The following is a 12,718-nucleotide window of genomic DNA, read 5'->3' as shown; positions in this document are numbered from 1 at the left end:
CCAAAAAAAGGTACATGAGGGTATGGAAAGAAAGGAGAAGACACAGGAAAGTGAAGGAGAGAAAGATTACTTTTGGTTCATGTGCACGTTTGTCCAGATGTTTTTTTATAACTGTCAGCTGTGTGCGAGGTTTCGTCACGTTGCTTTAGATCAGTGATGAGGTGGAGGACCAAACCACCTTCATCCTTTACCTGGAAACAAGACCTCACATCTGGTATGCTTCAGGGAGCAAACCACCCTGGGCAATCTAACACATAGTAGACTAAATATAGCAGCGCTGGGGGCAGCTGTACGTCCGTGCCAAGCTCTCAGGGTGCAAAGAGGATGGGACAGATGTATAATTGATTAGCTTTTAGATTCCCAGAGGTCATCACAGCTGAATCTGAGAGTGAATCTCATAATGCCTGAGTTATCTTTCTTAAAGACTGAGTCAGAGTGTTTTCTGAGGAGGACAAAGGCAAAGGTCTTAAGTTCTGGTTAATTATGTCCATTCAGTTTCCAAATTTCAACATGCTGGTTTTAAAAAAGAAAAGAAAAAAGAAGAAAACTGGAGCTGTGTGAAAAAAAGAAGAAAGCCACTGCTGTGCGATATTCATCGTTATGGAGGAAACTGTTCATGTAGATGTTTACATCAATCTAAAGTTCACGAGTAGAAAACAGTAGCTGAGTAAGGGCTTTGTGGGGAAGTGCAGGGCAGGGGGGGGGCTGGTTGGTGGTGAGGGGCGAAACAATCGAGAGGTGAGGTCAGAGGTGAGTCGGTGCTAAATATGCACACTTTTTTCTTAAACAAAGTCACAGATTTGAGGGACATGCCCACATGTTCATGGGGTGTAATGATACTGCTCTGGGTGCCGTACCTCGATCTGCTTGTAGTCACAGATGGCTTTGATGGGTGTTGTAGTTCCCAGAGTGCTCTCTGCACTGCGGGGGCGCAGCTGCACCACCGTCTTGGCCCGGCCCACCAGGCTAGCTACTGTACTCCGATACTCAATGAGCTGCTCTTTCTCCTCCTACAGGAAGGAAAACAACAACAACATTAAACATTGAAACTCTTTATGAAGACTGTACATGTGTGGATTTACAATAACATTCATCTAAAGGCATTTTTTCCATTGTAAGGTAAAGATCTATGTATCTGAGAACTTAAAGCAGGGATGTTAACAGCATGCTGACCTTTCCATTAGGTAATTATTTGATAATTACCCATGTCACACGCCATAAATAATAAACAATGTTAAAAAACTACAGCAGATCTATCAGGTTGCATTTTAGATACATTTTAACAGATAAATATGTAATTAAACACCAAATATATAAAAATTCTAAATATCTGTAGCAAAATGCAGTGTATGGAAGTCAATCCAGCAGCTACAGTGGCCCTGAGAGGCCAAACGGAGTGCAACTTAAGAAAACACCAGCAATAAGAAAAACGCTCCAAAAGCACACAAAACACAACGAAAATAGGGTAAAACGACAACGGAAATAGAAAAAAAAACACAAGGGAAGTGTTTCTGGGGAGACAATAACCCCACGGACCAGTTGCAGGAACCAAAAATATGCCTATAATTGCACTGGGAGACACTTAAAAGAAGTGGAGGATCTATCAGTTTTGTGAGGAAAGCAAAGATGAGAGGTAAGTGCGTCATCAGTATTATATGAATCACAATAAAACACGCCTACCATGTTTTGGGTTCCTGCAACTGGTCTGTTGGGTTATTGTCTCCCCAGAAACACTTCCCTTGTGTTTTTTCCCCATTTCTGTTTTTGTTTTTCCTATTTCCATTGTGTTTTGTGTGCTTTTGCAGCGTTTTTCTTATTGCAGTCCGTTTGGCCTCTCAGGGCCACCGTAAGCAGCAGACGTTTCAGTCTAAATCACAAATAACGCTGGAGAAATCCGTGAATGAGTTTACAAAATCTTCAGAAAATCCTTCCAGTAGACGTTCAGAACGTTCACCCTATATCATCTTTCCTCAAGTTTTTCATTTTCACACCACAAAATCCACCCAAATGATATTTAAGCAACATTTTCTGTCTGAAGTCCTTCAACACATAATCAGCTTAACGGCCTATTAGCCTGTAGCTGCTGAGATGAGTGGGCCTGCTGCTTCCTGACTCAGCTGCCCATGTTAGCCTGACCACTAAGCATTAAACATTTAACATGGGCTTTTCACCCTGACAGGTAGAATTACATTTCACTTCTCTCTCGCCCCTAAAGCAGAAGCAGAGAGAGTCATTAAGGATTCATTAGAGAGGGAGACAACAAGGAGACAGTTACAGGTACAGGAAAGAAAACATTGAATGGAGCCGAGAGTTAGACACAGTCTGAGGCAGAGAGCTAATAACTTCATACATCACACCCCAGGAATGAATTTCACAGTGAGATGGCATTCGCTGCAGTCAGCAGGACCAGTGACAAACATAATTTACACAGACATAAATTAAAATGTGGATGCATGAGGAATTCTAGTTAATTACAACCACAGGGTATTAAGGACTTCTGTAAAACTGTAAAACAAATTAGATCACCAGAGAAGCCTTGCACTAAAAGAAGACCGTGGATAACATGTATGACAGCATTATGATAGCAAGAAATTGTAGTAACACAGGCTGCAGGTTAGCTTGAATGATTACAGTCATGTTATTTCATTATTGGCACTGGATTGCCCAATCAAATTTCTTAACGTAACCAGCTTTTCCTTACCTTACCTGTGAACTCATCAACCAGTTTTTTTCATTTTTACAACAGAGTTTAAACTTCCATTGTTTTCATTCAAATTCTGTTCATTCTAATTCCGTTGTTTTCATTCAAATTCTATTCTTTTCATTCTAATTCCGTTGTTTTCATTCAAATGCTTTTGTTTTCATTCTAATTCTACTCTTTTTATTCAAATTCTATTGTTTGTTTTAGAATTCTGTTGCTTTCATTCAAATTCCGTCGTTTTCATGTTAATTCCATTGTTTTGATTCAAATTCTGTTCTGTTCATTCAAATTCCGTTGTTTTCATTCTAATTCTGTTGTTTGTATATTATAGTGTTATAGTGGAGTGAGACAACTGCAAGATACAGACTGCAACTGACAGCATAATCCAGCGCGCCAGCCGTGATCGTATAGTGGTTAGTACTCTGCGTTGTGGCCGCAGCAACCCCGGTTCGAATCCGGGTCACGGCAGCGTGGTCTGACGGTAAATAATGTCTGCTGTTCTTTTGCACATCGTACAGGTCACTGTTCAGGTATATCAATCAATCAGAACTTTATTTGTCACATGCAAGTTGCGCCCCCCCACCCCCCACCACACACACCTTACATACACAACACAGACATCACATGGGGAGACAGGTCGGGGATCGGTAGTATTACGGGAAAAACACTGAATTGCACAATACAATGGGGAAGTCCAAGAGTGAAAAAAGAGACCTCTACTCATGTTGGGCTCATATGGGAGGACAGCATGAGAACAGTAAACAAAAAAACTCCTCTGCACAGAAAGCACATAAATATCCACAGCACAACATTGTGGAGCACGTGACAAGCAACAGGGGTGGGTGGGGGGTGAGGAGTAATCCGAAACAAACACTGCAGCCATCCTGCCCTGCGCTATTATTCCAGTGCTGGGCCCAGACCCGCCGTGTTCTCCAGGAGGGAACAAGCATAGAAGAGGTTGGAAAGGGAGGGGGGGATCAGTGAGTGCGTATCAGTGTATGTGTGTGCGTGTCCAGAGTTCAGCTGAGACAGTGTCCTTCGCCCCGCCAGGCTAAGTAAACAGTCTTCCAGCCAACCCAGGTAGCCTTGCATACAATGGGAAGAACAGTCTAAACACAGTCGTTATCAGGGTGTTGTTGTTCAGCTCCAGCCTTGAGACCACAGCTGGCGCCGAAGGGATAGCTGCATGAAGTGATGGTGGTTTTTACTTTAGTGCGAACAACTCATGAGAATTTCAAAGCTGTTCTAACAGTCTGACACTGGTCTCTCAATCTCCCGTTGGAGGTCCGCCCTGTTCTGACGGTAAATAATGTCTGCTGTACTTTTGCACATAGTACAGGTCACTGTTCGGGTATATATAGTGGAGCATATTAGGGAGAGGTTCCTGAACAAGGAGATAATACGTATTTTATCTTACTTCAAAGGCAACAAATGCTTGTGGTATCTAACCACATATGAAGAAGTCATTCAGTGACAGTCCACAAAGGAAAGATTAGGCAGGAAACAAGTCAGAATGGAGGGAGAGGTCTGATCAAACGGACACTGCTAAACACCAATCTCCACCTTAAAGAAGCTGAATAGGATGATTCAATGTTCTTGTCTCAGTTATTATCTCTGTCAAACAAAAGTTCAGCTGCTTCTTTGTTATGTCATTTAAAGGTACCTGCAGGACCGGCCTAAGAAAAGCATCTGTTTGCGCTCTCTCGCACACCTCTTTAATAAGAGGACATGGATGCTGCTCTGGCCTGTGGAGCGATGCCCGCACTAACCCTGCCATCTGCTCGAAGTCAGAGGTGTGTGTGTGTGCGTGGGAGAAGTAGGTGCAAATATGGCAGGCTTGCAAATGTGCCACGGGGGGGAGATGATTCAGGACTCTGTAACAGATTACTTTGCCCTGTCACATGAGGTGCTGCAGCCGCCCGAGGCAGAGCAAAAACAATCAGGAGGACGCTGCAACACCAGCAGCTCAGCTACTGCAGGTCTCTGATGCTATAGTGGTTAGAAAAATGCTGTATCATTCCTGATAATATGTCAGTCTGGGAGTATACTGAATGTTCGCGTTTGCACTTTGTGCACACGGTGGAAGCAGGGATTGAGGACACTCAGTTATCTGGGATAGAAATGTGCTACTTAAAATGTTCATTGTACAATATTTTCTGGTTTGCACATGACTCTGCAGCTGTGACTCAGAGTGGTACATTTGATGGTTTGAAACCTGGTTCTTCTAGTACTTAGGTCAGAGTGGCTCCAGGTAAGACACCACCTTCATAATTTGCCCCTGGGGTGTGTTAAAGGTGTGTGAGTGAAACCAAAGCACTGTCTGTGTAGTAGTTAGGGGAAAGTGCTTTTTAAAAAAAATCCTAAATATCAAGTAAAGTTGAGATGTTGACACAGAGTTAGAGAAGGAAACAAAGACCCTTCTTAGATTAGAAGTGGCCACTCTCAACTAGTCTCTTACGCACAAGGGGTCGCCACAGCAGGTAGCTGTGCATGTTTGATTTGGTGTTACACCAGACGGCCTCTTCCTCCCAGGATCAAACTGGGGATGTTTGTTAAGCACTACACTATGGAGCCGCTTCTTGAAATTATCTCGCTAAATGGAGACATGGCGTCAAACAACCTCTGTTATTGTCTCTCTGTTATCGGTCACTGAGCTCCAGTAGAGGTTAACATGACACAATTCTTTGCAGTAAATCTAGTGAAAATAAAAAAACACAGTCGGTCTTTCCTGCAGCACCATAAATCTGTCTGGCATAGAAGAAACTGAATATTATTCGTAAGATAGAAAGCAAATGTGTAGATACCATTGAGTCCTGCAGCAGGTCTTCCAGTTTGCTGAGCCTGCTGTTCTTATCACAGGTATATTGTCTCTTGATGGTTTCCTGGAGCTGGCGGAGGTATGACTCACAGTCCCGGGCGTCACTCATGAACTGACAAAAGTAAAAATGGATTTGCATGTAATAACACAAAATCATTTTAATATAAGCCTAATTATATATGTGGATGAATTCTTTTACCAAACTCAGAAAAATAAGAATTTCAGCCTCACCTGGAAGTACGCCGTGTTGTCTTTGAGATGCTGCTCCACACACAAGCAGAGCTGGTCCACCCACTGCCACTGGGTCTGCAGGGCTGCACTGTAAGCCTGATAACAGGGAGATGGATGGATATTGAAAGTTGGTGCCATGCTAAACTTATGTAAGAGGTCCTTTAGGGGAAATAAGTGAGATTTTTACAGTCTCCGATCATATAAACTGCCTGTAATCTATCTGCAAGGCTCTAACTGGGATGTTAATCAGCACAGACAGAATCAGCGTTTCACCCAGCCACTGGGGTTTCTGGCTCTCAGCAGTGATAGGGCACAGGCAGCATTAGCATGAGACTGGTATGAAAACCATATCCCAAATAAGTGTAGCTACACCAGTATTTTAAAATGTACATAGTAATTCCTGCTCGTCGCCAAGGAAGGCTTAGAAAAAGTGAGTGCAAAGTGAATAAAAGAGCATTTTAACAAAAGCAACGTGGTTGATTTGTTCCAGACAAGCGAGCCACGGATACGGAAACCCAGCGTCTTTAAAGGTCATCCAGCCCGAATGAATAAAAATCATGAAATTCACCTCCACGGTCTGCTTGGCAGGATGGTTCTCCTGACACAGACGGCTGGCCGTTTCCTGGAGTGACCGCATCACATCTCGTTTTTCATCCAGCTCTAACCTCATTTCCTGCAGGCAGAACAGGAAGCGGGGAAGGTTAAAGGTGAAGACAAACAGTCTAATGCAAAGTTACTCTTTATATGTTGGGAGGTAAACGAGACTTTTATCTTGACTTTCAATACATGTGGAAACCAAGTGAGTTTAAAGGTTTGCAATTTGTGACGGAGGAAACCGTCCGCGTGTGCGTCTCTCCTCTTCCTCACACTCACACTGTATAATTCTTTCTTTGCGTTCGTGTTGGTGTTGTTGTCGCTCCAGTCGTAGGCGATCTCCTCCTCCTCCCTCTCGTTGAGCCAGATCAGCTCGTCAGTGCATTGCGACACAAACATGTGCAGGCTCTCCAAGCTCCGCAGGCGCCATGACGAATGTTCCTATGGCAACCACACAAACAAAGCCCCATGCTAATCAGCAGAGCAGAAGGAAATACTGCAAAAGCAGATGCATCTTCCCAGAAAACTAATGACAAACACTGTCCCATGTAAGAGCCCAATGTCCTGCATGTGACGGCAATTGTTTTAGTGCAAGTTGCCCATGTATGCAGGTGTAGAAATATTTGCCTTTTCTTCACTTGTGGTGGGCAAAAGTAATTTAGAAAGACTCTGAAATAATGTCTATTTACAGAAATCGTGACCTGTAAAGAGATGGAGTAAATTTTAAAAAGTAAATAAATCTGAAAACCTTTTCATGAGCAGAGAACTCTTTTCTTTCTAACAAACTACACTCACTGAGCGTCCATCTACACTTGACAGGATATAAACTCAACTGCGGCTCCCTCGGCTGAGCTGTAACGTTAGCCAGCCGCACATTTTATTTTGGTTGGTGACATAGACAGATGGATAAATGGCACTACATTTAAAATAGCTTTTTTAGAGGTAAATCTACAAGCACATACTTCTTAAAAAACCACAGAAGCCAGGAAGAAAATAAACAGATTGAGAGGAATAAGTATGGATATGATTAAAAATATATTATGGGATGAATAGAAAACAGAGGACACAGAGAAGAGACAGAAAGGGGGGACATTTAGGGGCAGCAGGAGCAGATGCAGATTTGTGCCATGCTGTAATGGGATTAACTGAGGATGCTGGGTGAGCTGGGGAAACAAAGAAGTGCAGAGGAACTCAAACACACACAAACAAAGCCACGAGACTGAGACTGACCAGTAGTTTGCAGTATTGGTTCTCCAGCTTGGCCAGCGTCTCAGAGTAACTGCTCTTGAAGTTGGGAGAGACTTTAGCCTGGAGGAGAGAAAGAGAAGCCTCGTTACAAAGACCATCACTGCACAGACGCCCGTGTTTGCAAAGGGAGGAGGGATGCGTGAACCTCGTAGCTGCGTGCCTCCTGCAGGCTGTTCATCAGCTCTTCAATCGCAGTGTGTATGTTGTTGTGCTCGTCGAGGTTCTTTTCTACAGAGGTGAGGTCTGCACCCCACTCGGCGCGCTCCAACAGCTCCTAAAACACAAACACAGAATGATTTACCCTTCCACTGAAAATTACAGATATCTTCTATTATATGTCTTTGAATGCTTTTAAGACCTCACTTCAGTTGAATGTGATGTTTTTAGGCTTGTGACGACTTCTGAATCCATATGTGACTTTTTTACAAATTCTGATTCATGTTTTATGATATTTAGGATGATTTAAATTCATATTTCACCAAATTAGTACATTTTATTTTCAGTATTTAAATAATTTAATAATAAAACAGCGTATAAAATAATCAGCAGTAAAAACAACAGCCCTAATTTTAAGAGAGGCTGACAGAGACTGACCTGCGTCTCCTCCACCCATCCGAGCAGCTCGTAGATGAACCTCAGGCTTCCTTCGTCCTCTGATGAAGACATGGCCACCAGCTGGGACCGAGCCATCGGTCGCCGCAGGAGTGCGGCTCCGACCGCTCCCACAGCTCCCAGCAGCGTCTGACCCAGAGACAGGCCCGTATCAGGGGGTCTCTGGTGGGTGTGCTCTGTCCCTGTGGTGCCCAGGGCCTGAGAGAAGTGGCCTTTCCTGTAGACGCTGGAGCACTGCAGTCTGAGGGAGACCAGCTCCTCTTGTAGGCGGGAAACTCTGATGACAGAAAAGAAAAAAAGCACATAACTGATCACGTTATTATAAACCTATGAAACATTTAATAATCTTTAACAGTATGATCCTGCTACAAAGCTGAGTTCTTTTTAAAGGTACTGCTGCTTTAAAGGGCAGCACACAGTGGCAGATTTACAAAATGGTTGTTTCACTAGCTTTCATAACAGCAGTGCAAATTAGACGGAGCAGCATGCTGATGAGACGCAAAATGGGGACACGCTTTCCATCATTTTTTGACACCACTGGTTTATATCAGTGAACACTAGATGCAGAGGAGGATACAATAGGTATTAATACAAAAACACAACAGGCAACTTGTTGACCTATAATGAGTAGCTTGTATTCCCAGCTATTAATCTAAATTGTCCAGATCATAACAATTAATTGAAGACTGCTCTGATAGAGCTGTACACAGGACTGAAACTGCCTAAATCATTTTAGGTCTATAAAATAATGCAGAAATCACAAAAACTATAATAAATTAAACCAATATTAAATTAAGGAATATAAAGAAATTAAAAGGTGTAATAAGAAAAGATTAAGGTTAAAAAAATGAAATAAGTAAATAAATAAAATTAAATGGATTTATAAAATAGCAATATTTTATAAAATCATTCCTACAATTATTTTTTATATATATTTTTGGGACATTTAATTACTTTAAAAATAAATAAAACAGAATCACTAAGAGGGTTTTTTTGTATTAATTTTTGAAATGCTGGCATGTTTGGTCCTTCAAAAAGACCAAGCCACTGACTCCATCCCACCACCATGACTCACCTGAACACCAGCTGCTCCACCTGGTAGTATTTCTCATCTCTCAGGATTTTGAGCTCCTGGTAGAGTTGTTGAATCAGAGACTCGCAGTCCTGCAGGTAACAGGCCAGCTCTCTCTCGCACTGCACGCCCTCGCCGCTCTCCGCTCGAGACATGTCCTGGAGACCAGAGGAGGGATCATTGATCAGTTTTGTTTGGCTTTTCTGTTATTATGAAGTATGAAGACCTGAGGATTCGTGTTTACACAGAGATAAACTCAGTAAACAGTAAAGTGGAATCAAAGTGGACAACAGCAAATACTAGCAGGAGCAATAAAGTGAAAATAAATATATAAAAATCAGGGTACAAAGAAACTCCAGACCCAGCACATCACTTATTCTGTCTAACATCCCTTCATTCAGGCAGGAAGTTGTGCTCAGGCCGAGGAACACAGTCAAAGGAAGGAGTGAGCATGTTTGCAGAGGGCAGGGGAAGTGGTGTGTAAATATTTACAGTTCCAAAAGAGCGCTCACGTTTACGGCTTGGTCACATTAACACCCTGTAAAATACTCGGCCAAATTATTAAACAGTTACCCAACATAAACCCAGGGACTCTGTGTGTGTGAGAGGAAATTAAATGGACGTGAAGTGAGAGAGGTTCAGCGCTCACAGCCTGGAGTGTGTTCTTAGCGAGGGTGAGTTTCTCCTCGCAGTCCAGAGACATGTTCTGGATCTTATTGGCTCTCTGGAGCAGCAGGTCTAGCCTGTAAATGCACACAGAAGATGATGAAAAAAAAAAAAATGGTATCAGCAGTTATGATTTAATTATATGCAACATGTGAATAGATTTGTGTGTGTGTGTACCTTTCCACAGCTGGCCGGAGAACCTTTTCTCTCTCCAGCATCTCCAGGATGAGTTTACCCCAATCCTCCTCCAGGTCATTGGGATGAAGGCCCTGAGGAAGCTTAATGCGACCAAACTCTATCCACACCTGGAATAAACAAACACACGCGCAGCGTAAATACATGCCACACATCCCAACATCTGTTAGTACAAGTCAGCTATGGTTTCCACATTTTTCATAATTGTTTGGAGGGTGATTCTTTTAAATAGCGCTCCCATTAAATTGCATTGCATTGGAGTACTTCTAAAAAACTAAAATAAAAGCTGCTACAGTCTGTGGAGGCAGCTTTTTAACAGAGCTCGCTAAGGTCAAAATATGGTCACCTCAACCTCCTAAAAATCCAAAGCCGTGAAGCTCAAGACGAGGCTTCAAAGTGGGACGCGCTACCAAAGCCATTACATCAGTGACCCCATTTATGAGCAATCATAAGTCACGCCGCAGAAAAACCCCGGTAACATCAGCTGAGTGAGAATAAAATGGGAACTATTATCGGCTATCATGTGTTTGTTTACAATCAAACAATCTGCTGCTTTGATAACAGCTCGACGAAAGAAACGACTTCGCTTCGGGAGGCGAACGTGTGACTCAGCGCACACAAACACGCTGCCAACAATGTTCTCTAACTTCCTCTCATTGACACAATCCCCCTGAGCTCAACCTCATGATGCACGGAAAGGTGCCAAGTGCTGGTCGCCTTTTCCTTCCTTGTCTCCACTCTTCATTTGTTCTTACCTCCAGCAGTTTGTAGAGGTGTTCGATGTGACCTTTCTCGATCTCCTTCGCGGGGATCTCCGTCTCTTTGAAATGGACGTACTCATTGTAAAGTGCCTGAAGAAGGAGAGAAACAGGTGCTGATGAGCGTTATGGAGTCGGTGTTAACGGAGGCTTTGTTTGAAGCCAGCACCTGTTTTCAAAGGTTACAGCTTCCTAATTACCGCCTGCCTGAGGGGTCATTCGTGACGTGAATCGGCTCTTTTTCTCCACATCTCGAGACACTTCGTCAACCATTATTCTTTCTACTTCAATCTAACACCTTCTTCTGCAAACTAACTCACTGACTCTTCCTTTATTTCGCCTTTAATCTGAATACACTGCTGTGTGAAGTTTCCCACATTATTAAACCCTTCTACTCTCCCTCCTTGTGTCCTCCCTTTATTTGCTCTCTCAAGGTTTCACTGAAATTGTTTGTCAGCTTCCTTATTCAAGGCTACACGTCTGTGGGATTGCAGATACAAAGCTGGGAAGACATACAGGGATTCGATTACCACCACAGTCAAATGCATTCATGTTGCTGTCAAGCAAATTTGCATAAAAAACACCAGCTAGAATGAAGGTAAATCTGTATGTCACCAATTTTCCCAATGCTGGGTGAAACATTACACATTTTAAGTGCCGTTTGTCGGTTTATCAGCAACATTATGGAAAAACCACCAAACTGAATCTCATGAAACTTGGAGAAGTGCAGCGTGAGCAAAGTAGAGACTCGCAAAATATGGTGTGGGTGCAGATCAAAGAGCGGGTCTAGGAATTATCATAATTTCTATTTAATATTACAAGATTGAGCTTCTTTTTTTCATAGACTTACAAACCATCAGACAAATTTAATGAAACTTGGAGAGCAAGGCCAAAGAACGAGCTCGTTAAATTCTGGCTTGTGTCCAGATCACATTATTAGGAATAATAAAGTTCGGGGGATGGGTACTGACCTTACGGAGGGACGCCCTGAGTGCTCTTCTAATATATAATTTAGAATAATGATCACTTCAACTTACTCGAGTCTCCTTTATTTGGCTTATTAGATGGTTTTCTTAAACATGGACTCTCGCACATCTAAATATTTAAAAGAAAACTGTCGTGTTCACCTTGAGTTCTACGGGGTTTTGTGGGAAGCTCTTGTTGGCCATGAGGGCCGTATGCTGGCGGCTCCACTGGAGCAGAGACGAGAACCTGGACTGGTACTCCGACCAGCGCTGATCCACCTCCTGAGGATGGGGGAGAGAAAGAAAATGTTGCAGATGTGACAGAAGCTGTTCATTAGTGGGAAATCATGCATCACACATTCACACACTGCCTGGCAACAGGTAGGCTGGCTCATAATGAATGGCTGGAACAGTTTTAAATTAACTGCATGATTATTTAAAGGTTTTGGCTCATTACTCAAAAAGGTCCACAGTGAACTAATAATAACCTGCCTAAATGTATTCATGTTTTAATGTTAACAGGATATGGAGGAACAGTACTGCAGGAATGTGCTACGAACTGCACTGCATGCATGCTAACAAATCACATGGAGTCCTGGGAAGTGTAGTGCATGCTTTAAACTGAACAAATTATAAATAAATAAATAAATAAATAATGGCATGAATGGTAAACAAGACCGTGACGTACGTGTGCGCCGATGCCCTCTCCACCCTCGGGGATTTTAGGGAAGGCATCGTAGATTGAGGAGACGTAAGTGATGACTGACTTCTCGTCTGGAGAGGGAACATCAACGTCTGGGGAGAAAATGAGAGGGGATGAAATGAAAAGCTGCGGGAATTATGCAGATAGTTTGGTGC

General features: G+C 42.8%; 1 protein-coding gene and 1 non-coding gene across 10 annotated transcripts in view; one reads left to right on the top strand and one right to left on the bottom strand.

Annotated features, from left to right (window-relative positions):
• Positions 1-12,718, bottom strand: part of LOC146363381 (microtubule-actin cross-linking factor 1-like) — a 117,204-nt gene that overhangs the window by 91,800 nt on the left and 12,686 nt on the right. For all 9 annotated transcript variants that reach the window (XM_084919776.1, XM_084919772.1, XM_084919778.1 and 6 more), the window contains exons 4-17: positions 12,549-12,655; positions 12,023-12,142; positions 10,893-10,988; positions 10,120-10,247; positions 9,926-10,019; positions 9,280-9,434; positions 8,187-8,481; positions 7,738-7,866; positions 7,575-7,652; positions 6,624-6,785; positions 6,319-6,423; positions 5,751-5,846; positions 5,506-5,631; positions 858-1,010 (exon numbers count right to left, since the gene is read on the bottom strand). In XM_084919776.1, coding sequence (XP_084775902.1) covers positions 858-1,010; positions 5,506-5,631; positions 5,751-5,846; positions 6,319-6,423; positions 6,624-6,785; positions 7,575-7,652; positions 7,738-7,866; positions 8,187-8,481; positions 9,280-9,434; positions 9,926-10,019; positions 10,120-10,247; positions 10,893-10,988; positions 12,023-12,142; positions 12,549-12,655 — 1,844 coding nt within the window. The remainder of the gene's footprint in view (positions 1-857; positions 1,011-5,505; positions 5,632-5,750; positions 5,847-6,318; positions 6,424-6,623; positions 6,786-7,574; positions 7,653-7,737; positions 7,867-8,186; positions 8,482-9,279; positions 9,435-9,925; positions 10,020-10,119; positions 10,248-10,892; positions 10,989-12,022; positions 12,143-12,548; positions 12,656-12,718) is intronic.
• On the top strand, positions 3,098-3,169 carry trnah-gug (transfer RNA histidin (anticodon GUG)). The gene has a single exon. It is a non-coding gene; the product is annotated as a tRNA-His (tRNA).

This window comes from Perissodus microlepis, chromosome 22, assembly GCF_051167445.1.
Source record: "Perissodus microlepis isolate ML-2025 ecotype Zambia chromosome 22, ASM5116744v1, whole genome shotgun sequence".
NCBI classification, from domain to species: domain Eukaryota; kingdom Metazoa; phylum Chordata; class Actinopteri; order Cichliformes; family Cichlidae; genus Perissodus; species Perissodus microlepis.
Note: the sequence above shows the minus strand (reverse complement) of the source record. Positions and strands in the feature narration are given on the sequence as shown.